This window comes from Neomonachus schauinslandi, chromosome 9, assembly GCF_002201575.2.
Source record: "Neomonachus schauinslandi chromosome 9, ASM220157v2, whole genome shotgun sequence".
Taxonomy (NCBI): domain Eukaryota; kingdom Metazoa; phylum Chordata; class Mammalia; order Carnivora; family Phocidae; genus Neomonachus; species Neomonachus schauinslandi.
In genome coordinates this window covers 25,857,321-25,884,063 of record NC_058411.1, presented here as the reverse complement: position 1 = coordinate 25,884,063, position 26,743 = coordinate 25,857,321, and the positions used below count along the sequence as shown (strand labels likewise).

The following is a 26,743-nucleotide window of genomic DNA, read 5'->3' as shown; positions in this document are numbered from 1 at the left end:
ACCATCCTCCTCACCATCATCCTTCTCACCATCATCCTCCTCACCATTATCCTCCTCACTATCATCTTCCTCACCATCCTCCTCACCATCATCCTCAACATCAACAGCAGCATCTTCATCCTCATCCTCATCATCATCATCGCCTTCGGGTCAGTTCCAGTCTCATCTTAGCTATTAGCTGACTGTATAGCTATGGACAAATGGCCTCATGGATTCTTACAGTATATTCTAGGTGCTCCATTTATTCGTTGGATGAATTGATGAGTTAGGAGAGTCAGCTCAATGCTCTTTAGGGTCCTTTCTGGTTTCAGATATAAGATTTTGTGTGATATTGGACCAAGAAGAAAGCTGAAGGAGGAATGGGGACAGAAAAGAGAAACCACCCACAGAAGGAGTGATGTGGGGGTCAGAGGCCTGGAGCAGTCTGGAGAGGGAACAGGTCATCAGGAGGAGATGAAGGTGTCCAGTAGTTCTGCTGACCCTGTAGGTCAGTAGGTCAATGCTTGAGAAGAATGTAGATGGTTCCGACCTGGGAGTAATGCTTTCTAGAGCCTTGTTTCCAGGGCAGGCTTAAAGGGATCAGAGGGCAGTGGTGTGGGCTAAGAAATGGTTAAAATGGTTACTTTGGGTTGTTTTGGAGTCTTTGACAGAAACTGCAGAGTAGCCTCCTACTTTCTGAGGACACCACTCACAATGGCAACAAGGATGAGGATTTTGACCTCCCTACCTGCCAGGGGGAGAAGTTAGCAATGGCCCCAGCAGAAGGCTGCTCCTAATGCAGTGTGTCTCCCTCTCTCTTTCAGGTCTGAATGCTGGTGTTTTTTATGCCTTGTCCACTCTGCTGAATCGCATGGTGATCTTGCACTACCCGGTAAGGTAGTCCCGCGAGCATGCTGGACCTGAAGAGCGTGAGATTTCTGTCCATCTCAGCAGGACCTGGGGCAGCAGTTAGCTCTAGTCTCCCCGCCGCCCCCACCCCCCCGCAGTTCTAGGCAGCATGGTATGGTGGTATGCTTATGGGATTTGGAGGGAGACAGCCCTGGATCTCCCCTGGCTCTGGTGCCTCTAAATTGTGTGACAAGCTGGTTAGCCTCTCTGAGCTCTCATTCTCCTTCCTGCAACAGAAACATAATGACTTATTGAAAGATTATTTTTTAGGATTAGAAAGTAAATAATACTATGTATGTGTGTGTGCATATATATATATTCATATGTTCCATGTATGTAAAGCACATGGTGTGGTGCCTAGCAATACAGTAGGTAAACATACAGACCTATAGATCATGTATGAAAGATTTAATTTGTAAAATAGGGGCGGAGTTTAATTTTGAATTCTTAGTTGCTCGACTGAAAGCATTTTTTTTTTTTTAAATTTTATTTATTTGTCAGAGAGAGAGGAGAGAGAACACACGAGGAGGGGGAGGGGCAGAGGCAGAGGGAGAAGCAGGCTCCCTGCTGAGCAAGGAGACCGATGCGGGACTCCATCCCAGGACCCTGGGATCATGCCCTGAGCTGAAGGCAGAGGCTTAACCGACTGAGCCACCCAGGCATCCCTGAAAGCATTTCTTAAATATTTCCAGAACCAGCAAGGGCTGGATCCTGGGAGTGGGATACTGTGTGTCCTGGAGTCGGGAATCCCAGGTCCAACCCCCTTTTGAAAGGACAAGGGTCTCACACTTGCAGAAGTGGTAGGCCACTGTGGCTAATGTGTTCCAGTTTTGGAGTTTGGTAGGTCTGAGTTCAGATCCTAGCTCTGCACTTAATAAATGCCACACAACCTCTGGCTAGCAGGTTAATCTCACTGTGCCTCAGTTTTTTTCATCTGTAAGGTGTAGAATATTGATTTCTAACCTTATGGTGGGGAATTTTGAGAAGTAAATGAGATGATATAATGGTTATCTTCCCATTCCTTTTGGCACTAATAGCTCAAAAAAAAAAAAACAACTAAGTACAGAATATTTGGATATATGTATTTCGGTCTCCCCATTTGTGAAATGGGGATAATGATAAATAAGATAAAAGGGTTGCCGTAAGGATTAAATTTAAAAAGATCTACTTCAAATTGGGTCTAGGACAGTTTGGTTGACCTCAGCATCCAGGATCATGCGCACACATCTGGGTTATATTAGATTGGGAGGAGCAACTATTCTAGGAGTCTCTTTCCACTGGCAACTTCTTAAAGGCCATCTTGCCCTGGTACGTTCAGAGAATAGGCTCTAATGGAGCCTGAGTTACTTGCCTTTCCCCTGTCACCTCCTGGTGACTGTGCTCTGGTCTGGTGTCTTGTCCCGTTGCTGGGTGATCACTGGGGCTGTGGTTTTCCCAGGGGGAAGAAGTGAATGCTGGAAGAATCGGCCTGACCATCGTCATTGCAGGAATGCTTGGGGCTGTGATCTCAGGCATCTGGCTGGATAGGTCCAAAACCTACAAGTAAGTGACCTCCTCTTGGACTGAGAATTGGGGACCCATGTTTTGAAATGACACATTCCTCAGCAATGTGACTCCAAAGGGTTGGGTGCAGCAGCTGGGGGTCTCAGTGGTCTTCACATTTATCTTCTCTAAGCCTCAGTTTTTCCATTTATAAAATGAGGGAAATAGTACACATTCCGTGGGGGATCTTGATGAGATTAGAGATGGAGGACAAGAGGCCTAGCACAGTACTCTTCCCCATCGCCCCATGTAGTTTGCAGAAGGGGCAAATGAGGGAGAAATGAAAATGAATGTAGAAAAATGCCAGCAGTTGGAAAGCTTATGGAAACCCCAAAGAGTGGCAATGAGGAAGTGATCCCCTGCCCCATTCCCCTGGCTCCTAGGGGCTAACCAAGGTGTCTGGGCTTCCTCTGGCTTACACTGTATCATCTTGCAACTGCTTATATCTCCTTCGTGAATATTGTGATGTGCTTTGGGCCTGAATGCCCAGTGTGTTTCCAGGAGCTCAGAGCAGTCTTTCTAAGATTTTAGTGTATGCCAGGCTAACCCAGGGCGCTTATCAAAAATAGATTCCTGGCCCCCATCCTCATGGATGCCAATTCAGTGGGGGAACCTGCATTTGTAAAGAGCAACCCACCCAGGTGCCTCAAGTCAATAGCCAGGCTTAGAAAAAGGCTCTGGAGAATGGAGACCCAACACCCTTCCCTTCTTGTTGCTCCTTTCCAGTGCTGAGCATGCACTGGGTGCTCAATTAATACTGGTCAACTGGGTAGCTGCCAGGTTTGTCCTACACTGGGGCAGGGCAGCTGCTTTGTTGAGGCCTCCAAAGCTCCCCGTGTCTGGAGGCGACAGACAGTGGCAGACCTGTTCTCTGCCACACAAACCCGCTTCTGTGAGGCTCTGATCAGACCAGGTCTCACTCTGGCTGCCCCAGACAAAGGCCAGTTGAGGTCATCCCTGGGGATGTGGTTGCCTGGCTGAACGCGACGTGGAGCCTGGCGTGGCTTAATGACTGCTGGCGGAGCTTGGCTGCCATCTCGTCTCTGCCATCTATCTGTCAGTGGCTTGCTTTGGCCAGGCCCGAGAGCAGTGAGGACTGGCCACCCCCAAACCGGCGAACAGCAGTGTCCCTTCTCCCAGGGCTTGCTCTGTGGCGGGAGAGGGGAAGGATTGGAACGACAGCTGGGCTGGGATGTGGGCAGCCAGATGGCTGAGAAGAACTAGAAAATATAGGGAAAGGGCTGAGGGCACACTTCAGAACATAGACGCCACCGTTTGCTGGCATCACTGATGTCTAAGTCCTGCCTTCAGCATGAGATGCCCTTCACCCTGCGCTACGACCCGGACAGAGAAAGGATGCTCTGTGATCAGGGCATTTTGGTGCCCGTTCTCTTCTCCCCGTGGCTCCCAGATTTGTCCCGTTTGGTTTGGAGGCTGGAAATTGGGTGGGTCATATCCCGTTATTTGAGGCTGGGACTACTTACAGTTTTTCTAAATGGGCCAGTGGTTTAACATGAAGCTATGGTTAAGCAAATACAGCAAAAGAGGGGCTTGTGTGGCCGGCAAAAGAAACTGGTATCCATGAAGTTGCCTTCTGCGGGGTGGGTGGGACCAGATGAGGGTGCAGGATGGAGGACGAGGAAGCCCCTCTGCCTTCAGCAGCTGCTTTGAAGCCCCAGGTGGGAGGGGCATCCTCTGCAGCCTCTGGCTTTGAGCTTTCCCGAAGATGCAAGCCTGTAGCGTGTCCGTGTGTATTAGTGTATTAGGTCCTGTGTGCAGCAGTAGAAAGAGCAGCATAGGTTTCAGATCCCAGCGCTGGGTCCAAATCCCAGCTCTGCATTTACTCATTGGGTGATTCTGAATAAGTAACTTAATTGGTCTGAGCCTCAGTTTCCTCATTTGCAAAATTAGGGATAGTCATCCTTTTCTTGCAGGACTTTTGTCAAGCTTGAGTGCAATAAGAAATGCATGCGAAGTGCTTAATAGAATTCCCAGCACCCAATAAATGCAGGATTAGTTTGATAAAACCACCGTGTGCGTCTGCTGGCGCCCCCACCGTGTTTCTTGTTTCAGGGGGGATGCGTGAAGGCTTTCAGCTTTCAGCTTTCCATCTCTGAGTCCTCATTTTGTGGCAGGCGGGCAGAGGGATGTGCGGAGCCCGCGGCCTGCCATAAGCAGGACAGGGAGAGGAACACAAGTCCAGCTGCAGGGGTGAGGCTGCAGCAGAGTCACGAGTGGGCAACATGGGAGGAGAAATGTGGGAGGGGTGCAAGCAGGGTGAACCCCAAACAGAGAGCAGCAGGCTGCTGATGGTCCCTCTGAGGGGACTGGCAAAGGGGAATGTCATGGGGAGTGGGCAGAGCTTTCTCACTTTGGCTTGGGAATCAAGCGCTTAATTCAGGGCTGGAGAATGTTCTCACTTACTTTCTGCTGTCTGGAGCAGAGTAGTTCAGGTTCGGTGAAAAATCTGTGCTGCACCTGCGCCAGTGGCAACAGGAAGAACTTCGAGATGACAGAGAATCTGAAAGTCAGCTCACTGCCTAGCATGGCCATGGGCTCTTGGGGCAAAGCAGACCAGCAGAATGAGGTGGCTCCTGGGGTAGTCCCACACACGCCATGCTGCCTGACAGTAGCTGATACTTGTTCTGTGTTTATTTGGTGGAGGACGACGAAGGGAGAGTGTTGTGCCCTTCTTGCTTGGGGTGCAGCTTGATATTGTTGAGAGGGTTCTGCAGGAGTCGAACACACGTACGTAGCAAGAAGGCTTCATCCTCTCCTGAGCCTCCCCTTTGTAGCACTGGCCAAAGTGTAATTAAGTAACCATTTGTGTGATCATTGGTTCAGTGTCCATCAACCTCATGGACAGAAAGTTCTGAGAGCAGATGTCCCAGCACACAGCAGAGGGCTTGACACATAGCAGGTGCCCAATTGATACTTGTATAATGAATGGATGGATGGATGAATGAATGATCCTGTTACAGTCAGAAGTGTATGACTCAATGTCTTTGCCTCTGCTTGTAGGGAGACAACCCTGGTGGTCTACATCATGACCTTAGTGGGCATGGTGGTGTACACATTGACCTTGAACCTGGGATATCTGTGGGTCGTGTTCATCACCGCTGGCACAATGGGGTAAGTTTGACCTCTGACTTGTCTAACTGGAAAGCAGTGTCCCATGGCTCCTAGAGCTGCCGACATCCTTGGAAGCAACACTGACCCCTTTGCTGCCTTCTCATTGACCTCTGGAGATGTGGAAATCGTGGCCAGAGGTCTTGTTTACTTACAGCACTTCAAAAGGCTGCCTGGGCCTTCCATGCTGTTGGGATGGAGTCTGTCCTTCACAGGCCTCAGGGAGGCTAGGAAATGTTTAGAGTCTTTTGTAGCTCTGCCTGGGACAGTGCGGGGTTGGAGAAAGTGCACAGGGCTGGGAATCAGGAAGTCTAGGTCCTGGTCTTGGTTCCACTGCTGATCTTTAGATGACAGGTGCATCACTTAACTGCTCTGAGCCTCAGTTTCCTCATCTGTAAATGAAGATGAGAGTGGCCTGTCTTGTATAGTTGTTGCAAGGAGTGAGAGAGAAATAAGTGTGAAAGCAGCACGAAGTGTGGTACAGATATAAGAAATTAGAGTTGGAATTTTCTGGACCTGTTGTATGAGAAAGCACAGGAAACAGCACACTTTCCACAGGGGTCTGTGCTTAGCTTCACATCCCAGTTATTTTCCTGTGGGCACTATATGAATGTATGTGTGAGAGAGGAAGACAGACAGAGACAGACAGACACTCAGTCTTTCTCAGCTGGTGACTCTCCAGAGGGAGAAAGGAGGACTCTGAGATCCTCCTTCCAGGTCCCAGAGAGCATGGAGAGGCTGTTCAGTGTCCAGGGACTTCCCACTCCCAGCACAGGGCCTGGGGACCCATGACACAGAATTTCTCAGCTGAGGACTGAACACTGCAGGCATCCCCCATTCCCTTCTGCCAATGTTGACCCTGTCTGTAATTGATGGCTGGACATAGAAGAAGCAGGAGACCCCCGGGGGCTCCTGAGCATGAAGCCTACATATGAACTTCTTCTTGAGCTGCGGGGGCCTCTCTTTCCTTGGTATGGCCACCTGAGGGATGGCCTCATTATTCAAAGGCCTGGAATGTCTTGATGACCAGAAACAAAACAGGAAAAGGAATTCTAAGGGAGGAGGTGGGCTCCTTATCCTTCTTGCTCTTGAATTTCTCCATCACCTTGTTTCTGTGATCTGGTCTTCAGCTTCTTCATGACTGGCTACCTCCCGCTGGGATTTGAGTTTGCTGTGGAGCTGACATACCCAGAATCAGAAGGCATGTCGTCTGGCCTCCTGAATGTGTCTGCCCAGGTAGGGCTCTTATTTGGTGGTAGCCCCAAAGCAGTGGCTCTTTGTTTCCTACTTGACTTGGCTGCCACAGGCATTGTATCATGGTAGCTCAGTTCTCTCATGGGCTAGTTGGCCGGGCCCTGTTTTCAGTCTTCTTTGTGCCTTTCCAGGTATTCGGGATCATCTTCACCATCTCCCAGGGCCAGATTATTGACAACTATGGAACCATGCCTGGGAACATCTTTCTCTGTGTTTTCCTCACCCTTGGAGCGGCCCTCACTGGTGAGTTGGGGCCTCAAGACAAGATGATGCTCACTCAGGCTGCTCGTGGGCTTAGGCTGTTGGCAATTTGAGACCTCAGTGTTTTGACTGATCATACAAATTGGGGGTACACGTGCAGATGGGCAGAGGGGAAGGAAATGTGTTTGAGAAGCAGGAGCATGTTTTGGTGGAATGAGCCTGGGATTTGGCGCCAAGAGACCCTTTTTTGCATCCCAGACTGTGACACTGACCTCCATAGCTGTTTGACCTTGGACAAGTGGACCAACTTCTGGAAGGCTCAGTTTCTTAATCTATAAAATGGGAGTTGTTGTAAGGATCGGAGCAACATGTGCAAACTCCCTGGCCAGTATAACTGATCTATAAATGAAAGCCAGTGTCATCCTTGGCTTCTGCCTGTAGGGACATCAGTGATCCCCAGGCTTTGTCAAGTTGATGGGTAGAACCTCCATCTCCCTGGAATATCTACAGTAGGTCTGAGATACCTGTGACCCTTAGGAAAATGAGGGCTCCCTCTCTTGGGTGAACTTCATCATTGGTCTCTTGTTAATTGTGTCTTTGTTGTTCTTTCTCAATCTCTTGACCTCAGCATTCATTAGGGCAGATCTTCGGAGGCAGAAAGCAAACAACGGAACTCCTGAGAATGTGAGTATGCGGAAGCTTTGAGAGCTGGGTCCCAGGCTTTGTTTGAGGATGTGGCAGCATGGGTGGGCCCGGGGGTGGGGGGGTGCTCCCAGAGTGGACTGGTTCTCTGGAGGCCGTGAGACCAGCTCAACTCGCATAAACATGGCACCCAAGAGTTTCCTGTGTGGGTGTTCAGCATGGCTTTTGTGTCTGCTCTTTCCCGGACTCTTCTGCTTCCTTCCCTTCTCCTGGCCTCCCTGCTGTGGTCCCCAGAGCACGTCACTGTTGTCACAGTCTGCTGAGCATCGCCCACTCCTTGGATCCTGAGACAAGTCCTGAGACCCTGGCTGCACTGCTTTCAGCCTGGGGTCAGTGGCTGGAGAGGAAAGGTGGGAGCCTACCTCGACCACGGTGGTGGTGGCCCCGAGGCAGTGGTTCTCCTGGCGTGTTACAGCCCCTTAGGCAGTGCCATGGGGATGGAGGGACTGGAGCCGTGCATTTCCAGTAAGGCTCTAAAAGGGCAAGTCAGGGAGTAGGAGCTGATGGTGGCAGAAGGGGGAGGACCAGGAGTATGATTTAGAACAGAAAAGCGTTTCCCATCTGCTTTAATCAGCTAGGGACCCTTCTAACCAAAATGTCAGGTATCAAATCTGAGCCAGGATGAAAGCAATTTCAAATCTGAGGAGGAAAAGTGGGATATTACTCAAAAAACAAATAAGCCACCCAAAACCTATTACAGAGGGAATACATGTTCTTTGTAGGAAAGCTAAAATACAGAAAAGTATACAAAATCTAAAAATCGTCCTGTAATATCATCACCTAGAGATGAAATGCTGTTTTTTTGCAATTACCCATATGTCTATATCTACATATAGTATGTATATATATATATCTGTATATATTTATACATGGATATGTAAATATTTTTAAAACAAAAATGGAATCTTCTATTTGCTTTTTTACTTTTGAACACCTTATCAGGTCATTTTTCTTTTACAACATACTTCTAATTGCAACACAGTGTTTTAATGAGTGCACATGGGTAAGCCATGATTTAACAGTCTTGCTGTCTGTGGACATTAAGGTTGTTCTCAATCATTGTTACAAACAGTATCATGATTAATGTCCTGGAAGCTGAATCTCTGTGCATGTTCTCAAGCACAGTATTTCCTTGAGAAACGGATCGGTGGTCATGCATATTTTGGAGATCTTGATATGTATTGCCAAACTGTTGTCGAAAAAGGAACACCAACACTATCAATTTATATTGCTATAGCTCTGTAGGAGAGCCAACACTGAGGCTTTATCATTTTGGAAAACTTTGCCAATTTTCTAAGGCAAAAATGGTATGTGAAAGAGTTATATTTAGTATTGTAAGGACATATGTTGGCAGATGGATGATAAACCGTCATTGATTATTTGCCTTCTGGTCTCACACTCTGGAATTGGCAGGCTGCAGCAGGTAGCATGTGGAGGGCGGAGCCTCCCACAGGAAACTAAGTGGGGAGACAGGGAAGGCAGCAGAAATGCTGTTCTCTAGACTGGTGTGAGGACCCTGGCGTTACCACCATGAGGATGGGCTTTCACTTGGGCCAGATACAAGGAGACATAAGGGTTTGGAATATATAGCGAGCCTGGGAAAAAGGTGCCTATAATAAAACAGGAGAGATTTCTCGTGGGAAGGTTTCAATTTGGAATGTGACACATTGTATCAAGTGATAGGAGATTTTGCTGTTTACTTTGTCATCTGTGTTTATGTTGGCAGATACAGGCAAACGGGAAGAAAGAAAAGGTCACCTATAATCCTAGCACCTGGAGATAACCTAGTAACATTGTAGTCCATCCTTCAGGGTTGTTTTCTGTGGGTCTCCTGGTGCAGGTGGGGTTCCTAGCCTGCTTGTTTACTTAACAGTAGTTTGACAACCTTTCCACAGTTACATTCTACCACTTCATATCTACATATATGTATTTCCATTTCCTCTTGTTTAATATTTAGGTGGTTCCAATATTTCACTGTTCTTGCAGCCGTATCTTGGTGCACAGGGACCAGGTTTGTTAATTGAGGTTGGAGTTGTTGGCTCAGTCATCTTCTGTATGGAGTATTGGAAATAGCACTGAGTAGGAGTAGGAGACAAATCCGGGGATGGTACTCCAAAGTCTGTGTCCCTGGATGACTCACCATGTGTCTTTGAACCTCACTCGCACCTGGGGAAGCTTCTGGTTATGGGAAGGTCAGAATCATGGTGGGCTCACACCCAGGGAAGCCAGGGCTGTCACAGAGCTTCCCTCCTCTGGAGCCCACCTTTACATGCCCCATGGCAGTCAGCATAATTGAGACCTGGCCATGGGCACAGAAAGTCATTATCAGAGCCAGCTGAGGACAGGGTGCCCAACAGATGTGGCCAGAGCTGCTCTGTGTATCAGTGAGATACACAGTTCTGGTTAAAAAAAAAAAAGAGAGAGAAAGACAGAATGTCTAGCTTGGGGCTAATGACTAATCTAGATGATGAAAATCTTGGTTTGGGGGTTTCCGTTTTTCTTCCAGTTGGTAGTTCTCGGCCAGAGACAGTGGATGTACTTCTGTCCCCACTAATCTGTTTCTGGCTGTGATTTCCAAGCGCTGGCTTTGGAGGGAGCAGGCGTGTGTGGGCGTGCACGTGTGTGTGAGCAAGAGGAGAGAGGCTGCTTGATTGACTTCAGCAGGCTGCTGGTGGCCTGAATGAAAGCTACTCATGGCTGAGGCTGAGCTGGTGGCAACAAACTGGCAAGAGAATGGGCAGGTTGGGTTTCTACAGCTGTTACCACTGCTGTGGACTAGCCCCGACACAGTCCCTGGGGGGGGGGGGCGGGGGGAGAAGCACCATTTGTCCAGATGGCACTGGGCCTGTAGACATTCTTCTAGCTCTCGAGTGGTGATGGCGCAGTGCTGTGCCCGTGCCAAGGCCTTCCCGCCAATAGGTACGTGCTCGAGGTAAGAAGCACGGCACGGCATACACCTAGGGCCCCACAGGATCGTTTCCAGGCCCGTGCTTAATTCCAGCCCCACCTACACAAGCGTGAGCCCGAGGACTCTTCTAATCCTGGGCCATCTTTCCCCAACAAAGTCAAACCAGACTGACCCAAAGTCTTCTTCTCTAGGCATTAAGTATATATACATATTTTTAGCCATTGAGTTTATGTCCTGCCTTTATAAAAATTCTCTCTGCTGCCTCCATTCCCTGCACATCATTATAATATTCCTCATCCAGGCGGCTGCCTCCAAAGGAAGGTAGTCAGAATTTCTGTGGGCGTTGTGGAGTTGGCACTTTGGATGGCACCTGGTGGTCATCCGGGGCAGTTTCAGGCCGCCAGAATGGGGAGGGAGAGTGGGCTCTGCTGCTCTTCCAGTCCCAAGGGGCTCGCGGGGCGGGATGGTTTGTGGTGGCTGTGGTGTCACAGAGAGCTGGACTTTCTGGCTTCTCTTCGATGACACGGTGAGGGTGTGTGCGGTGTGTATGTGCGTTTAGAGAGCACGCTGGCAGAGGCGGGGAGCTGCTGTCCTGCTGCCCTTTGTCTGCTCTTGGGCTGCTGAGGGGCCTCCGGCTCTTGGTTTTCCCGCCGACTGCGGTCCCCGACGGGCAGCTGTCCCAGCCCTGGGTGGAGCCCTGTGCTTCTTCACCGCAAGGGCTGCCTGCTTGTTGTGCCTTGCAGAAACTCCAGGGGCAGGAGGAGGAGGAGGAGAGCAACACCAGCAAAGCGGCCACCACTGTGTCCGAGGAGCATTTCTGAGAGAAAAGGTGGTGGCCAGCGCTCCCCACCTCTTCGGTCAGCCCTCGCTGCCGGCACGCGGGTCTTCGCTGGAGCAGCTTTTGGAGGGAACCGGCTGGAATGTCTGTGGCTTGGACGGCAGTGCCTCTGCCTCCTGGAACCCTCTCAGGAGCTGGCCTGGTCTAGCGGGGGAAGATGGCACCTTTCACCGAACGCACGCTCGATACCCGCCCCCTCCCCCCGGCAGGCTGAGGGAGCTGGTGTTGGGAGAGACTGGTGGAGAATGGGGGTGCCTTGCCGTCCCCCTTCACCTGCATCCCGCAAGGAGGGAGCCTGCAAAATTATCACGGAGAGAAAGCTTATTCAGGTTATTAACTTTTTCTAGAATGGCAAGACCCCTGGAAGCCCAGTTCTACGGAGAGGCAGCTGCTCTGGGTGAGGGTAATTTGGGGCTCATCACACTGGCTGCTAATGTTCTGGGGGAGAGAGAGCGCCATCAGGAAACATCAGAACAGATCCATCAGGACTCGGCCTCGCTTCTCCTGCCCTAAGCTTGGGGTCTGTTTCCAGACCCTTTCCTGAGAGCTGATCAAACCAAACATCAATAAACTTGACAGAAACTTTGCTGTGGCCGTGAAGGAGAAGCCCGTTGGGGAGGGTGACGTGCCTGGGTGTGGGAGGGCACTGGTGAAGGCCTGAATTTGGGAACTGTGGTAGCTTGATTTGGGGACAGGAAGGTTGTTTTCTACAAAATCTCTGCCCAGGACTTCTGTGTGTGTGTCGTCACCTCTGATGCCTTCACGTGGACCCTGCCTTGAGAAGCTCTGCCATCCTCCTCAGCGCTTCCTTTCTCTGAAGGGAGGGAAATCCCAGCCAACTTCCTGTAACCTTTACTGAAAACTAACCTTGTTTCATTCCACCCTGAGAAATCCACACTGCTTCTGAGAGAGGAGAGGAAAGGGGCAGAAGGAAAGGTGGCCCTTGAAATGGGCATTGAGTCTGCTTGAATTAAGTGCCTCCTGCCTCTGGAGGGGATCGTATTCGCACACCCACCCCTCCTCCCCATCCTCTTCCAGAAATCTTTTAACAGATATTGTGAATTTAAAGGGATTCCCTTTAAACCAACCCAGGGTGACCTCCTTGCCTGCCCAGCCTGCTATTTGGCTCTACTCACGGGCTGGGGTAGTGTCCCCTGAAAATAAGACGTTTTAGTAATTTCTCCTGCATTGAGCAGCTGTGATCATGACCATGGTGCTGTTTGGCTGTGACCACTGCCCGGTCTTGGCGTCCAGGGGCAGCCTGGGTTGGCAGGAGGGCCAGGGTGCCTGGGCCATTGCCCGAGGGGAGCTGGGTGTGCGTGTGTGTGTGTTTGTACAGACATTCCGGATGTTCTGTATGTAAGAGAAGTTCACACCTCTGCTGGGGGGTGGAAGAGAGGTGGAGAGAAAGCATGTCTTGCTTTTTGATAAGGAGAAAGGTGTTCACTCTTCAGCTCCTTAAAACTTTTTAACAAAATGTTTACCAGATTATTCATTCCTTTATTTTAAAAGCATGATTTGTATTTTCTACCTGTAATACCGGATGTTTTAAGACAATAAAAGATTCTCCAAGTGGTCTGCCGTGTCATTAGGTGGGGCAGAGGTGTCTTTCGGCAGCCCCGAGATTCTCACTCATTTCTGGGGCCTGGGCCGACGGTATGGGAGGGGCCTGCTGCAGAGGCGGGTCCTCTGTTTACACAGATGTGACCCTCCCCGTGGGCTGCTTTTTAAAGACAAGGCTGTAAAGGTGAACGTGGGCCTGTGCGGGGCCTTGCACCTCACCGTCCCGCCCGTGACCCTGCCTGCCTGCCTTTCGGGCTGTGTACGCATGCAGACAGTCCACCCCGGGTGGCCGCCCGGAGCCCGCTGTGGTTGCTGGCTCGGCCTCACAGTGCGGCTGGCCTGTTTGTTCTATGACTGCACCATCCTGCCCTGGCCATAGTCCATGCTTTCGGCCTCTGCCGTTCTGAGTGGCCATTTTTCTTCGGACTGTCCCACCTACTGCCACTTCTCCCTTCCCAGGCGTGTTCGCCTTATGCTGTGGCTTGGACTTGCTGCTGCTGTCAGTTTTCTGTACGTTTCTTTCTTAGTAAAATGCACGGTGCCTATGGCGTTCTAGCCCCATTATCTGTTAGCAGTTCTCAGCTGAAGAGAGACTTGACGAGTTCTACTTTAAATCATCTCGAATGGGAGCCAAGCCGGGCTGTTAGAGAATGATAATAATCATGATGTGTTCTATTCTAAACCATCTCTTTAGATCCTTTGGGTCTTGTCTTTGCTTATCTGGAATTACATTTCTATGACGCATGCTTAGAGGATCCAAATCCAAACCATGCATGCTTTCATTCACTTTCTAAGGTGGGCTCCATGTGGATCTACACTCACATGCTAACTCTCTAAGATCACTGTTTTTCTTACTATCTCTTGACAATAGTTCGTGAGTGAGGGATAGTCCGTACCACTGAGCTATTTTTCTAGATGTAGTGTTGTGGGGATGAGGCTTGGTATCGCTGCAACCACTTTTGGCATCATAAAAGGAATCCAGCCTGAGGATGAAGCCAACATAGGAGGGCAGGGTTGAGTACTGATCAAATCATTCCTGAAGACTATAATCTCCTTAATCTTCAGTTTTGTGAGCCAATATTATCTTTATTGTTTAAGCTAGTTTAAGATGACTTTGTTCCTTCCACCTAAAGAGTCTTAACTGATAAATTCCTAATGCATTTAAATATCCTCAACTTCAAGCTTCCTGTCATGCCCTTGCAAGTCCCCTGCCTCCCTTCCTGACCTATCTCTTACCTTTTGCTTCCTGACTTTACTACACGGATCTTACCCCTTGAACAAGATGGTTCCTACCTTCCAGATGCTGCTCCCTCTGCCCTAAATGCCTGCCTCATGTATGAAGACATCTGATACCTGGGCATTCAAGGCTCAGCTCAGATCCCATCTCCTCAGGGAAGCCTTTCCTGACAATCTAAATCATCCACCCCCTACCTTCTTGATCACAATACCTTGGTTTCTAGAGTTCATATTGTCTGAAGTTGTTATTTCATGTGTTGCTTTGTTGATTGTCCGTTTCCTTGACTACAGTGTAAGGGCCGCTGGGAACAGGGGCATTGCGTGGGTCATCATTTCTCTTTCCCAAGTGTCTGGCATGGACTTAAGCGTTCAGTAAATACCTTGTTGAACAACGAATGGGTTCTTGAGTCTATATGCTGTGTGTGGGTTGTGTCTGGAGGGCAACTATCGGCTCCAGTCCATTATCTTGGGGTTTCATGTTCTTTCCATGGTCAGGCAGCTGTTTCTTCTGCGCTGTTTTCTGTCTCTGCTTTCTCAAGAATCTGTTTCTTCCTTAGGAAGAAAACAAGAAAGGGTCCTGACTGTTCAGTTGTGAACTCAGAATCTTGAAGGTGGGGAAGGTGAGACAGATTGGACTTCAGGAGAAATGAACAAGTAGTAAGAGGGGCTGGAGGCAGCCAGGTGTGCCTGGGTCCTTGAGCTGTTCTACTCATTACGGTGTATTTGATCAGCAAAAAGCTGTGATTCTCCTATGCAATGGCTCGGAGGGGGCAGGAGTGCTCTTGGCTTAGGGGAGGTCAAAGTACAAGGACTGATCCAAGCAGAGGGTTTTTCTATTTATTACAAAATTCGTTACACAAATACAGCTGACCAGAAGGTCTAAAAACAGCCCAGACTCTTCCAACCTTGATCCACTTGTAGACACAAGTATATGAGCCATGCTAACTCACAGGGGAGCCCTTCTTAGAAGGACTGCCTGTTCACCGGATGGTTCAGAGTCTTGGGTCCAGCAGCAGAGAGGAGCCCAACCTGGGAGGGCAGCCTCCTGAAGCAGCCCTTGGGGGCAGCTGCTCTGGGTGACATAGCAGCTGTAAGTTTCATAGTTCACGTGTTCCCACCACACAAGTCAGGGGAAGGGATAAAAAATAAAAGGGAAAAAGCAGAAGGCTGGAAAAGGGATCCTGGAAGAGGCTGTAGGTGGGGGAAGGGCACACAATGGGTTTCTGAGGTGCTGGAAATTTCTTGATCTGGGTGAAGGTACAGAATATTCAGTCATTTAAAATGATTCTTTCAATTGTACGTACACATTTTATATACTTTTCTGTATGAAGGTTATATCTTAAAAATTTTTAAATGTAAGAAAAACCCCAAACCTAAAAGGCTAGCAGTGGTAAGGGGGCTCAGGATGGTACAGAAAAGAAGAAATTAAAGAGGAGGGAGGATGAAGGAAGGGGACGGCAAAGGTGGAAGACGAAGTCTCGGAGGTGGTAATGCCAGCTTCAGTTTCTCTTCTTCTGTCTGGATACTGGTTCTGCTTCTAGGTACCGGAGCCCAGCTAGCATACCCAGGATTGAGAAACCTTAAATAAGAGAAAAGAGAGGTGGCTGACATGGGCACAGCACTTTCTCACTCTCGTATGTCTGCTCTCCTGCCCCCAGCCCTAGGGTGCAGTTCCCATGGGAGCCTGGGGCGGGGGTCAGATGCTTACTTGCCACCATCAGGGGGGCCAGGACGCCAATCGTGGGAGCTGCAGTCCCAAAGACAAACAACTCGGAAAGGAAGTGCCCCAGGGCGAGGAGGAAGGTCCAGAGTGTGATGTGGTACAGCCTACAAGGGAGCAGACAGAAGTGGGAACTGGAGGCCTGCCCGTTCAGTGCAGGGGACAAGCAGCAGTGAGATTCTAAACACACACACACACACACACACACACACACACACGAATCCAAACCCAGCAAGTGACTATGGCTAAAGGAAGAGAGACTTGGGCCCGAGAAAGACCTGTCTGCTTGATGACACCAATTTACCCTCTACTAGGGCAAAACCAAAGGTTTCAACTGCTAGACTGAGGGGAGAATGGTCTCAGCATCCATGGTGGGTCTCCAAGTCGTAGCAAGGTGGTGAAGCCAGCCACAGTGAAGCAGAGTCTGGTTTATGGCACGCCTAGCAGTATAGACAGTTGGGGATCAATGGTGCTTACAGATTCTACGTAATCAAATCGGCTTGGCTCTGTAGTCCGAGCCCACCTGACAGGTGTTGGGCCAGGGGCTGGTCAACGCTCATAGGATGGATGCCACAAAATGAAGGGCCTGAACGCAGCATGAGCAGCGAGGACCTCTCTGGGGCTTTTAAATGCTCTTGCCACATGGGCTGTTATTTTGTGTCTTAGCCTAGGAACATGATCAGGTGGACACAGTGATAACCTCATGGGAAGAGAACGTGTTCCTCAGTTTTGATGAAGAGGTGGAGAGGAGATAGGTTATAGGATGACTGACCACTTGGATTGGAGATTTATTTTTTTTAACTATGAAATTTTTTTTTTAATAGAATTTTTTTTTAAAATTTATTTATTTGAGACAGAGAGATACAGAGAGAGAGAGAGAGAATAGGAGCAGTGGGGAGAGGCAGAGGGAGAGGGAGAAGCAGACTCCCCGCTGAGCAGGAAGCCTGATGCGGGGCTCGATCCCAGGACCTGGAGATCATGACCTGAGCCGAAGGCAGACGCTTAACGACTGAGCCACACAGGCGCCCCTTAACTATGAAATTTTAAAAATTCTGAAATATTTCAAACGTACAAAAAATTGTTGATGATAGAATACTATAATTAAGTTGTATGCAACCAATGCCCTGCTCCATCCAATCTGGATGTTTTGACATTTTTGCTTCAGATACTTTTTTTTTTAACTAATTAATTAATTTTTAAAAATAATTTTTTTTTTTTAATTTACTTGACACAGAGAGAGACAGCGAGAGAGAGAACACAAGCAGGGGGAGTGGGAGAGGGAGAAGCAGGCTTCCTGCTGAGCAGGGAGCCTGATGCGGGGCTTGATCCCAGCACCCTGGGATCATAACCTGAGCCGAAGGTAGACGCTTAACAACTGAGCCACACAGTCGCCCCCAGATACTTTTTTTCTAAGAAATAAGATATTACAGATACCAGTTAAAGCATTCTATGTAGCCTTATCCCACCCAGATCCCATTCCCCTGCTCCCTGCTCCCCAGAAGGAACCGATATGTTAAATTTGATTTTTATCATTCCTCTGCATGTTTTTATACATTTAGTAAATATGTATGTATGGGTGTTGACTTTGAATTTCTGGTTAGAGAGGCAATAGAATCAGAGTGTATATCAGAAGAGCACTGACCAAAGTCCCAGGTTAAAAAAGGCTAGAAAGAGAAGTCCGCATTTGTGGCTTCCTGTGTTGGGAGAAGGGGAAATGAATGGGTGATAATGAGATAAGTCTCATTCCAAAAGCACAGCAAATGAAAGCTATACCTCTTATACCTATCAGCAATTTGTCATGGTAACGGTCTTTAAAAGGATTATTTAATTCTTACTCCCTCCCAGTCAGCCTGAGGGGTAGAGCAGATATACTAGTCTCATTTTATACCTAAAGAGACCAAGAGGCAGAGAAGGTAAACAGCTGATGCTTGAACAACATGGGTTTAAACAGCATGGGTCCACTTATATGTGGATTTTTAAAGATAAATTGCAGTACACTACTGTAAATGCATTTCTCTTCCTTATGATTTTCTTAATAACATTTTCTTTTCTCTAGCTTACTTTATTGTAAGAATACAGTACCTAACACATACAATGTACAAAATATGTCTTAATTGACTTTCTTATCAGTAAGCCTTCTGGGCAGTAGTAGGTCATTAGTAGCTAAATTTTGGGGGAGTCAAAAGTTATACACAGATTTTCAACTGTGGGGAGCCGGCGCCCCCAACCCCCATGTTGTTCAAGGGTCAACCGTATAATGAACTTGCAGCTACAAAAATAGTTCCTAATAGAACTGAAACAAGAACCCATTTTCTTGTTTTCATTCTTGGGCCCCAGGCTGTTTCCACTAAACCATACTGCTTCCCAAAATACGTGTCAATGTAGAACGAGTCAAACCATAGTTTCAAGTTCAAAAAAAATTTAAAAAGTTGGAGAGATCACAGGGTTAATAGCCTTGCTTCAAATCCCACTTGAGTCAGTCTTCCTTAGTTCAAATTAATTGGGTCTCAAACATGTAGATCTGCGAACTCGGGAATGAAAGTCATTACCTTCCAGGGCTGCTAGGATTAATCAAGGTCACGCAGGTGAAAGCTCCTGGCATAATCAGAGGTGCTCAGTAAATATCATTACCTCCTCTTTTCCCAAATGCTAAGAACTTCGATACAACAAAAAAATATTTGAGTGTGAAGTTGACATTCTGGTGGCCTTAGCCAGTGACCTGAGCAAACGTTGCCCTTTGACTGTGGTGAGGATGGCTGGAAAGAAAGTTCGAGCCCCCTCCAGTGGTCAGCACCGGTTACAGCATGATCTGGACAAGAGGCTATGGTTGTCTGCCAATGTTCCACCCTAGTCTGAGTACCCTAGAGAGGCAGAATATAGGAATCCTAGGTTCTCTTTCACTCTCACCTACTGACTCTGCATAAGCATGCAGCAGTTTACCTGTGGGTTCCTTTTTTCATGGGTTGTGATTTCTGTTCATTCCTACTTCTTAAGGAGGAATGTGAGAATAAGGTACATGTGGGTGGCTGCTCTAAAAAGAGCACACTCCTCTACTTCTTTAGTAGCAGAAAGGCTGATTCTTTAGTAAAGAAGTAGAGGGTATGATGCAGGCCCCTAGATCATGACACTACCAGCTGCTGTTCCTTCCAAAGAATTTTCAAACTGTAAAGACCCGTGAGGCCTATTACGTTTTTTTTTTAGGCCTGAGAAGAACAGAACCTATTCACCTTTTATTATCCACCTTCTAGGCTAATGTATGAAAATTAACAGGTCTCCAAGGGGAGGACCACACTGGCTATGCCGAGCACCTGATTTCCAACGAAAGGACGCTAAAGCTCTTCCTTCCCTTACATACGTCTTGTTGTGGATGTCGATGGCACAGAGGCAGCGAATCACGGACGACAGCAGCGTCCAGATCCCAAAAGTCCGAGCTTGGAGGCCATTCACTGTAGAGCAGAAAAAAGCAAGAGTGTCGAGAGGGGAGACTTAGGGTTCCTTCCAAACTCTTACATCACTGGTGGTTCACGGGAGGCAGGCTGCTGAGCCTGAACTCCCTTTGGCTGGGCAGAAGGGAGGCTCTGCAGCTGCATATGGCAACTAGTAGGAATGGGAGGAATTCCACAGTGAGAACTGCCCAGCTCCTCTTCAAATGTTTACAGTGGGCGGGGGCATTTCAAGAGTAGAAACCCAACAAAGAGCCCACTTAGGCAGTCACTCCTCCTGACTGTAGCAGTTTCTACCTCTGTCCTGAAAGCCACTCTGGTGCAGGTGAGGTCCAGCATGTCTGGATCAGGACAGGTCTGGGGGAATGTTGCAGACAGTGGGGTGTCAATATGAGATGCCTAGGAGGTCAGTAAACTTTCAAGGCTGATGCAGGAGAGAACTCAGAAATCCTGGAACATAGCTAGATGCTCAATCTGGTCTTGAAGAAACTTAAGTCTTCTCCTGAATCCAGATCTATATTATTCGAACAAAGCCCATTCTGGACAGGTTTCCTGTGCACTTGGTACTGGAACAAAACACTGCTTCCTTGGTGTTTGCTGAGGCCACCTCACTCTTGGTGAGCTTTGTTCTGGTACTGCTGTATTAAATATCTTGTCCTGAAAGTATTGATCACAATCTACTGTAGCAGTGGTTCTTGACCCTGGGCGTTTATTAGAGTCAACTAAAGAAGTTTTATGAAATTACCAAGACCTGGGTACCAGACCAATTAAATCATACTCTTTGGAGGTAGGCCCTGGGAGTAAGTATTTTCTAAAAATACTTTCTTCCTTGGTGATTGTAATGTACAGTCATTTATCTAACACATCCTGTGGCAAGGGATGCCGAAACAGTGAAAGCAAAGCTACTTCCTTTGCTGGTCTATTGAGCAAGAGAAATTTCAAGGGACAAGACTGATAACTGAAAGGTCTATTTTTTTTTTTTTTTTTTAAGATTTTATTTACTTTTGAGAGAGAGAGAGAGAGAGTGCACACAAGTTGGGGGGAGGGGCAGAGGGAGAAGCTCTGAGCCTGATGTGGGACTTGATCCCAGGACCCTGGGATCATGACCTGAGCTGAAGGCAGATGCTTAACCAACTAAGCCACCCAGGCGCCCTGAAAGGTCTATTAATGTTTACTTAGGCTTTAAGGATTTTCCATCCTTGGGAAACCACACAGTGATACCAATTCCACAACTGAAGACTTTTAGATGGTACTAAGGTGAGAAAAAATTCCACATGCCTACCAAATATCTAGTGGTTGGCCCCAGAAGGCTACATTATAAACCAGTTTGATAGCTCTTCTGATGAAAAGGCTGAGGAAATAGCTCTAGTTAGTGAGATACAAAAGTGGAATATTTCACCAACCCTAGGCAGGTTAGGCATCAGGTGAAATTCTATGGGATGCTCCAGAACACTGCTATCATCAGCAGAGTACCATGAGAGCCTCCAGATTATGAGCGGGGAGGCAGTCTCTATATTTCTGGGCTGGAGAAGACAACCCCCCCACCCCCCAACACAGTTCTTTGGCTCAGCTCTATGCCCTTGAGTGAACCGCATAACCCCTGGGCTTCTCTGTCAACTTTAAACTTAAAAGACTAGACCAGATAATCTCTAAAATCCTGTGAATCTACACAGGATTCCTGGACATCAGAGGGCAGCATTTGAGGAGGAAAAAGTAGAACTGTCCTACCCACTTTTCCAGGTACTTTACTCCTATTGAGCTTTGTTCAAAGTGAGCCTTAGCCTACTTAGATTCGTTTTGTATGGAGATGTTGCAGAAAAATGAGCTAGGTCAGAGCCCGAATCTGGGTTAGCTATAAATGCGACACAGAATTGTCAGCTGCGTGAAATGGTGCTGCAGCTCAAACACCATTATCCCACACATCAGTGCAAGGAAGCTCAAGCTGAAATGTGAAAATATTCTCAGCAAGGGGGCTCAAGAAACTGGGAAGGGCCACCAGAGGAGGCCTTTGGGAGGGAGGGCCAGCTCGGAGGAATTCTGGATATCTTCTCAGGGGCTCTTCATGGTTTGGGAAGACCTTAGGTTAGTAACTCCCCATCTGCAACACAGAATAAACCATATGTGGCACAACCTAGCTTCTGAAGAGGGCTGAAATCATATGAAAAGCTTTTTTGTAGCTTTCTAGTGGGGCACTCCAGAGTCACCAAATAAGTCTCTCTTCTCCCTTGCCCTTGTAATACTTTTTGTATTGCCTGTAATATGCAAAGGACAGTATAAAATGGATGGAAAGGTATTCAGACAAGCTTAGGAGGAAAAAGGGCCAAGTGCTATCCACAAAGTCTGTTATTCCAGTGGCTACCAAAGGGTAGATTAGCCAGCATCAGAATCTCCTGGGATGTTACGAAAAAACAGACTTGGGCCCCACTGAGGGGTGGAAGTTTCAGGAAATAAATTTGGAGAAGAAAATGCGCCCCTGTGCTGTGTGTTTGTTTTTAAACTTCCTACCTTGTTCTTAGGGACAGCCTGGTCTGGGAACCACGATTTGGAGCCACTCCCATGAAGGATATAGTTCTCTGATTTCTTACCGAGATCCGGCTTGCCTGTGTAGAGCTTTTCATAGAGAAAGGTGTGGTCTCGGAAGCTCTGCAGTGTGTTCCCTATGGCTATGATGGACACCATAACCAGCCAGCTTCGTAACACGTTCAAGAAACGGCTCATGACTTCCCTCCAACCTGAGATGGTTTTTGCCTTGGGAACAAAGGCCAAAAACAGGAGACAGCAGTTAGCTTACTTCAACCATAAGCTCTCTGACTTGGGTAGTTAACTTGTGTCCCACGCCCGAGGGCTATACTAAGCTTATCTGGGCAATCCCTTCATGAATTCCTTTCCAAGTCCCTGAAGTTGGCCCACCTTCAGTTATCTTAACGTACTATTCTTACTTCACAGGGTTAGCACACTGCCTGGATATTTGCCCTAAACCAAAGGGTGCTAACATTTACCTAGAGTGAAAAAGGCTAAATAATGCAGTGCCTAGAAATGGAAAAGCCAGCCAAAAATAATGGAGGAAAAAAGGGAACAAAGAGAAGGTGTATGAATATTACGATCAGGTAATAAAATGGACTTCTGTGTAAGACTTAGAGAAATTGGTCTTGATATTTAGTCACACTAGTAGTGCTGAATCAACAGTATACTTTGGCACAGTACTTATTTTTCTCTAAGCAACTTGTCCACAATGGTAGCCTAAATCAGAACCCTTTTCTCTTGGCTGGAATCAGTACTTTAATATCTTTACTTCTAGCCTAGTTTTTTTTTTATGTCATTCCCTTGTGATCCAAGTGGCTCAAGGTGACTGTAAATCTACTAACAGATACTTGCCTGGCTACTGATGACACTTTCAAGCCTTATACATTTGAGTGGAATCTATGGAGTGAGAGCAATATTTATACTCTCAGGTATTCTCTACTCTGGTTCTCAAGTAATTCATGCTCCATAAACTAGAATATAAAAGTTAAAAGTAAATAAACTGCTGTGACTTGAGAAGTAGCATGAAAATTATGTGGAGAAGGAGCCAACAATGTTGGCGTTGGGTTGCAAAAGAAATTACAATAGCTAACAGGTATCGGGCACTCGTACATGTCATGCACTGTGCCAAGCACCTCACATAAATTATCTCATTTAATCCTTTAAACAAGGTGGACAGGCAATATTACTATTTCCATTTGACAGATGAGGGTTGGCACAGAGAAATTAAGTGATTTGCTTGAGGTTACACAGCTAACACATGGCGGAGCTGAGATACAAACGATGTTCTGCAATACTGTCCCACTGTCTGAGAATATTTTGATGAAGTTTCTATTTTTAAGGAAGACAAGCACACTATATCCACTTCTGTCTTGAAGTTGTATACAAAATACAATTACATTATGTACTTTTTGTTTTTAAAAAAGCTTAGGTGAACCCTTGAAGGGCAATGATTTCAATCAACTTGATTTTCTTAAAGATTTTACTTATTTATTTGAGAGAGAGAGAGAGAGAGAAAGAGAGAGAGGGTGGGAGAGGGAGAGGGAGAAGCAGACTCCCCACCGAGCACAGCCAGATGCGGGGCTCTATCCCAGGACCCTGAGATCATGACCTGAGCTTAAGGCAGACACTTAACCAACTGAGCCACCCAGGGGCCCCTCAATCAATTTGATTTAAATAAAACTCATGTAGATAAAGGATTTAATAATAGAACTACTTCTTATCATCTTCACTGTAGTGCTGTAGTTTGTTTTTTGGGTTTTTTTTTTTTTTTTTTTTTTGGTTGTCTTTTGTTTTCCCCCACAGTATCTGTTGTCAGGTTGACTTCTTGGGCCTGAAGTGGTGATAAACCATCAGGCTTCCTTTGTCACTCCGACAGAAGTTTCAGTTTGGTCTTATGCTACCCAGCTGAAATAAATATTAAAGTTAGTCATGGCCCAAGACAGTGTGAAGCACTAAAAAGAAAACAAAACAAAAGAACCAAAAAAGAGCTCTAGAGGAGGAAGCGGAATCCCTCGGGGAATGGTAGGTCACAACAATGGACTTCACTGAAGTCCAGAGAGAATAAAGCTTTACTGAAGATCAGAAGTGGTCAGGGCATGGGCCAAGACCCGCCCCCCCCCCGCCCCCATCCTCCTTATTTTTCCCATTTCTCAATAGGTGACTCAGGTTTTCTCCTCCCAGAGTCAGAAAAGCCATATGGATGGCTCCCCTCTTTGAGAGAACTTATGCCCATTTCATGGAAGCTCTTAGAAATCCAACAGATAGCTGATGAGGGCAGAGCTTGAGCACTCTTCCTAACTGCTCTACCAAATCCCTCAACCCCATTTCCCTAAAGCTTTAGGGCCTCCTGCAGTATCTAACATCTATTCTCAAATTTTGTCCTGGCCTGGCCCTGAAAAGGTGTTAAAACTAGTCAGGAGGGATGTTCCTATCCTTCCACAATCATCTTGTAGCTGTACGACCCTGGGTGAGAAATCTGCAAAATGGAGCTTTAAAAATACCTATCTCAAGGGATACTGTGAGAATTACATGAGAAAGTGAAAAGGTTCCTTGCCCTGTGCTAGGCTCCTTGTGGCTGGTCATTCGTTCATTCATTCATTGGTTCCCCGAACCTACCAAGCCTTCTTCATTTTCATAGTCCCGGCTCCCCCTTCTCAAGGTCTCTCAAGCCCCCTGTTCCCCCAAAAGGTTGCTTCCAGGGATCTTCCCTACCTCTCACCTCCATTTTTCCAGACTGTCCCTATCCTCTCAGATGCGACAAAAACGCCTCCCTCCCTCTTCTCCCCCACACTCTCCGTACCTGGCGACCGGACCCCCAGCACAGCAGCGGCAGCGGCAGCAGCAGCAGCAAAGCCCCAAAGCAGATGCAGCGAGTAGTCCACCTGAGCCATTTGTCCTCACCCCCGCCCACAGCCCGGCTCCAGGATTGGGTCTTCTCCGTCAGTCCTCGCTCGGATTGGCTGCTCCGGTTTTGCTCGAGCAGGAGATGGGGCGTGAACCCATTTACTGCCAATCAGTGGTTGCCGCTGCCCAAGCTTCACCCCGGGTGCCGCTGCCCAAGCTTCACCCCGGGTACCGCCGCACACGCAGTGAACCCTCTTGTTGAGCGTGTCGGAAGAACTCCGGGGCTGGAGTCAACCCTTTAGGAGTAGAGGGAAAAAGAGCGGAAAAAAGAAGTCTAGACTTCTGCTGAGAGCAAAGCTCTGCGCCCGCGCTGCGCGGCGGTGACGACATTCCTCCGCGCCCGAAGCCGAGCGTTGTCAGCGCGGGGTGGCGGGCGCCTGCGCAGTGGCTCCGAGCGGGCGGTTGCTTGTTGGTTGTTGTAGTAACGGGGGAAGCAGCCGTAGGCGGCGGCGGTGAGCCCGGCTGGGGAAGGAGGAGGGAGGTAGGCGCAGAGCGTGGTCCCCGCCGGCCCGCCCGGAGCCATGGGAAGATGAGACAGGTAAACGCCTGCGCCGGCGCGCTCCCCTGCGCGAGGGAGGGTGAGCTCCTGTGTCTGGGCGGGCGCGGGCCGCTACACTTCCCTCTCGGAGTCCGGGAGTAGCTGTTGGCTTCCGGGCGCGCTGGGCTGAATCGCTGCTGCGGAGTGGTCCCTGTCCTTTACTTGGGGAGCATCTGAGGACCTACCTGGGATTGGGGTGAGCCGGGGGTGGGGCCTAGGGGCTGATCCCTTTAGGGCGAGGACGCTTCTTGGGCGAGTGTCCTTAATCTTCTTCCGATCTCCGTGTCTAGCAGCCTGGGACAGGTTTGGCATCTCTTCCTCGCTTGGAGGTTTTGCTTGTTTTGTTTTAATTTAAAGGACTTCCCAACATTTTGGGACAGATCGAGAAATCCCGTTGGGAATCCTCGGAAGAACGCCTTTGAAGTTATTAGATATTGCCCATTCCTTTGAAGCTCTGTAGGGATCATTATCGGGATCGGCGGTTTTTTGTCCTGTGTACGATCTTACATATTTTGAATGCATAGCAAAATAACATTTGCAAAGATAGACATCAGATGGTTATCTCTGAGTAATAGGATTATGGTCATTTAAACATGTTCATTTTCTTTATCTGTAATTTCGATTTCATCCTTAAACACACAACAGACTTGTACTTTTTACATATGCAAACATATTTTAAGTTAGAAATATCCCAATTTTAATGCCTATTTGAGATTCAAATCATAATTTGTGATTTTTAGTAAGGGAGAATAATTTCTGAGAGTGGAAGGACAGTGTTTTTCTTTTTTTGTTTTTTTTTTTTTTTCCAGCTATTTATCATCTTGATTCAGGAGAATATATTAATCTTTTAGTTTAGTGGTTGAATTTGTTTTAGTGAAATATGAAGGCATTTCAGCTGTGTGCTTGTCCTAGTGCCTGAAGAAATATTTTCAGGAGTCGTAAATCTTGCGTTTTTATTTTTAACCCAGGTCAAGCCTTTATAGCGAGGAGTCTATGTTTTAGTCAATCAGCCACCTACCTCAGACTTCCCAGAAGCTAATTCTTGTTAGGCTTAGTGTATAAAAGAAAAATGAGAAGCTCAAACTTAATAACAGCTCTGTAAGTACATGGAGGACAGACAGTCTGTTTGAAAAAAACCTTGATTTTTGTGGTGTGAGGCACTGTGATAGAAGGTAAGCTTCTAGACGTTGGACACCATTTAGGTAAACATTCATATTTGTTACTTGGAAAATCAATAGCAATAATCAACAAATAGAAAATGCCATTGTGTTTCAAATCATTTGGCTTTCTTGCAGGAATCAGTGCCACCTAAATTGTTTGATCCAGTGAATCTGCAAGGAAAGGTCTCTGAGGC

General features: G+C 47.6%; 2 protein-coding genes across 5 annotated transcripts in view; one reads left to right on the top strand and one right to left on the bottom strand.

Moving 5' to 3' along the window:
- FLVCR2 (FLVCR heme transporter 2) overlaps positions 1–13,041 on the top strand; it is a 53,534-nt gene extending 40,493 nt beyond the window's left edge. For both annotated transcript variants that reach the window (XM_044917849.1, XM_021679795.2), the window contains 7 exons: positions 804–871; positions 2,327–2,430; positions 5,452–5,562; positions 6,690–6,795; positions 6,945–7,056; positions 7,643–7,698; positions 11,368–13,041. In XM_044917849.1, coding sequence (XP_044773784.1) covers positions 804–871; positions 2,327–2,430; positions 5,452–5,562; positions 6,690–6,795; positions 6,945–7,056; positions 7,643–7,698; positions 11,368–11,445 — 635 coding nt within the window. In that variant the 3' untranslated portion in view covers positions 11,446–13,041. The remainder of the gene's footprint in view (positions 1–803; positions 872–2,326; positions 2,431–5,451; positions 5,563–6,689; positions 6,796–6,944; positions 7,057–7,642; positions 7,699–11,367) is intronic.
- Positions 13,042–15,077: 2,036 nt separating this feature from the next.
- On the bottom strand, positions 15,078–24,885 carry ERG28 (ergosterol biosynthesis 28 homolog). Of its 3 annotated transcripts, none has more exons than XM_021679792.1 (5): positions 24,748–24,885; positions 22,010–22,172; positions 19,333–19,427; positions 15,970–16,088; positions 15,078–15,840 (listed from the first exon to the last, which is right to left on the bottom strand). In XM_021679792.1, exons 2-5 carry the CDS (start codon positions 22,140–22,142, stop codon positions 15,687–15,689), a joined length of 501 nt encoding a protein of 166 aa, XP_021535467.1. In that variant the 5' UTR covers positions 22,143–22,172; positions 24,748–24,885; the 3' UTR covers positions 15,078–15,686. The 3 variants fall into 3 exon arrangements, with proteins under 3 accessions (XP_021535467.1, XP_021535468.1, XP_021535469.1); XM_021679793.1 differs by having other exon boundaries at positions 19,337–19,427; XM_021679794.1 differs by lacking the exon at positions 15,970–16,088 and having other exon boundaries at positions 19,337–19,427.
- Between the last annotated feature and the right edge of the window lie 1,858 nt (positions 24,886–26,743).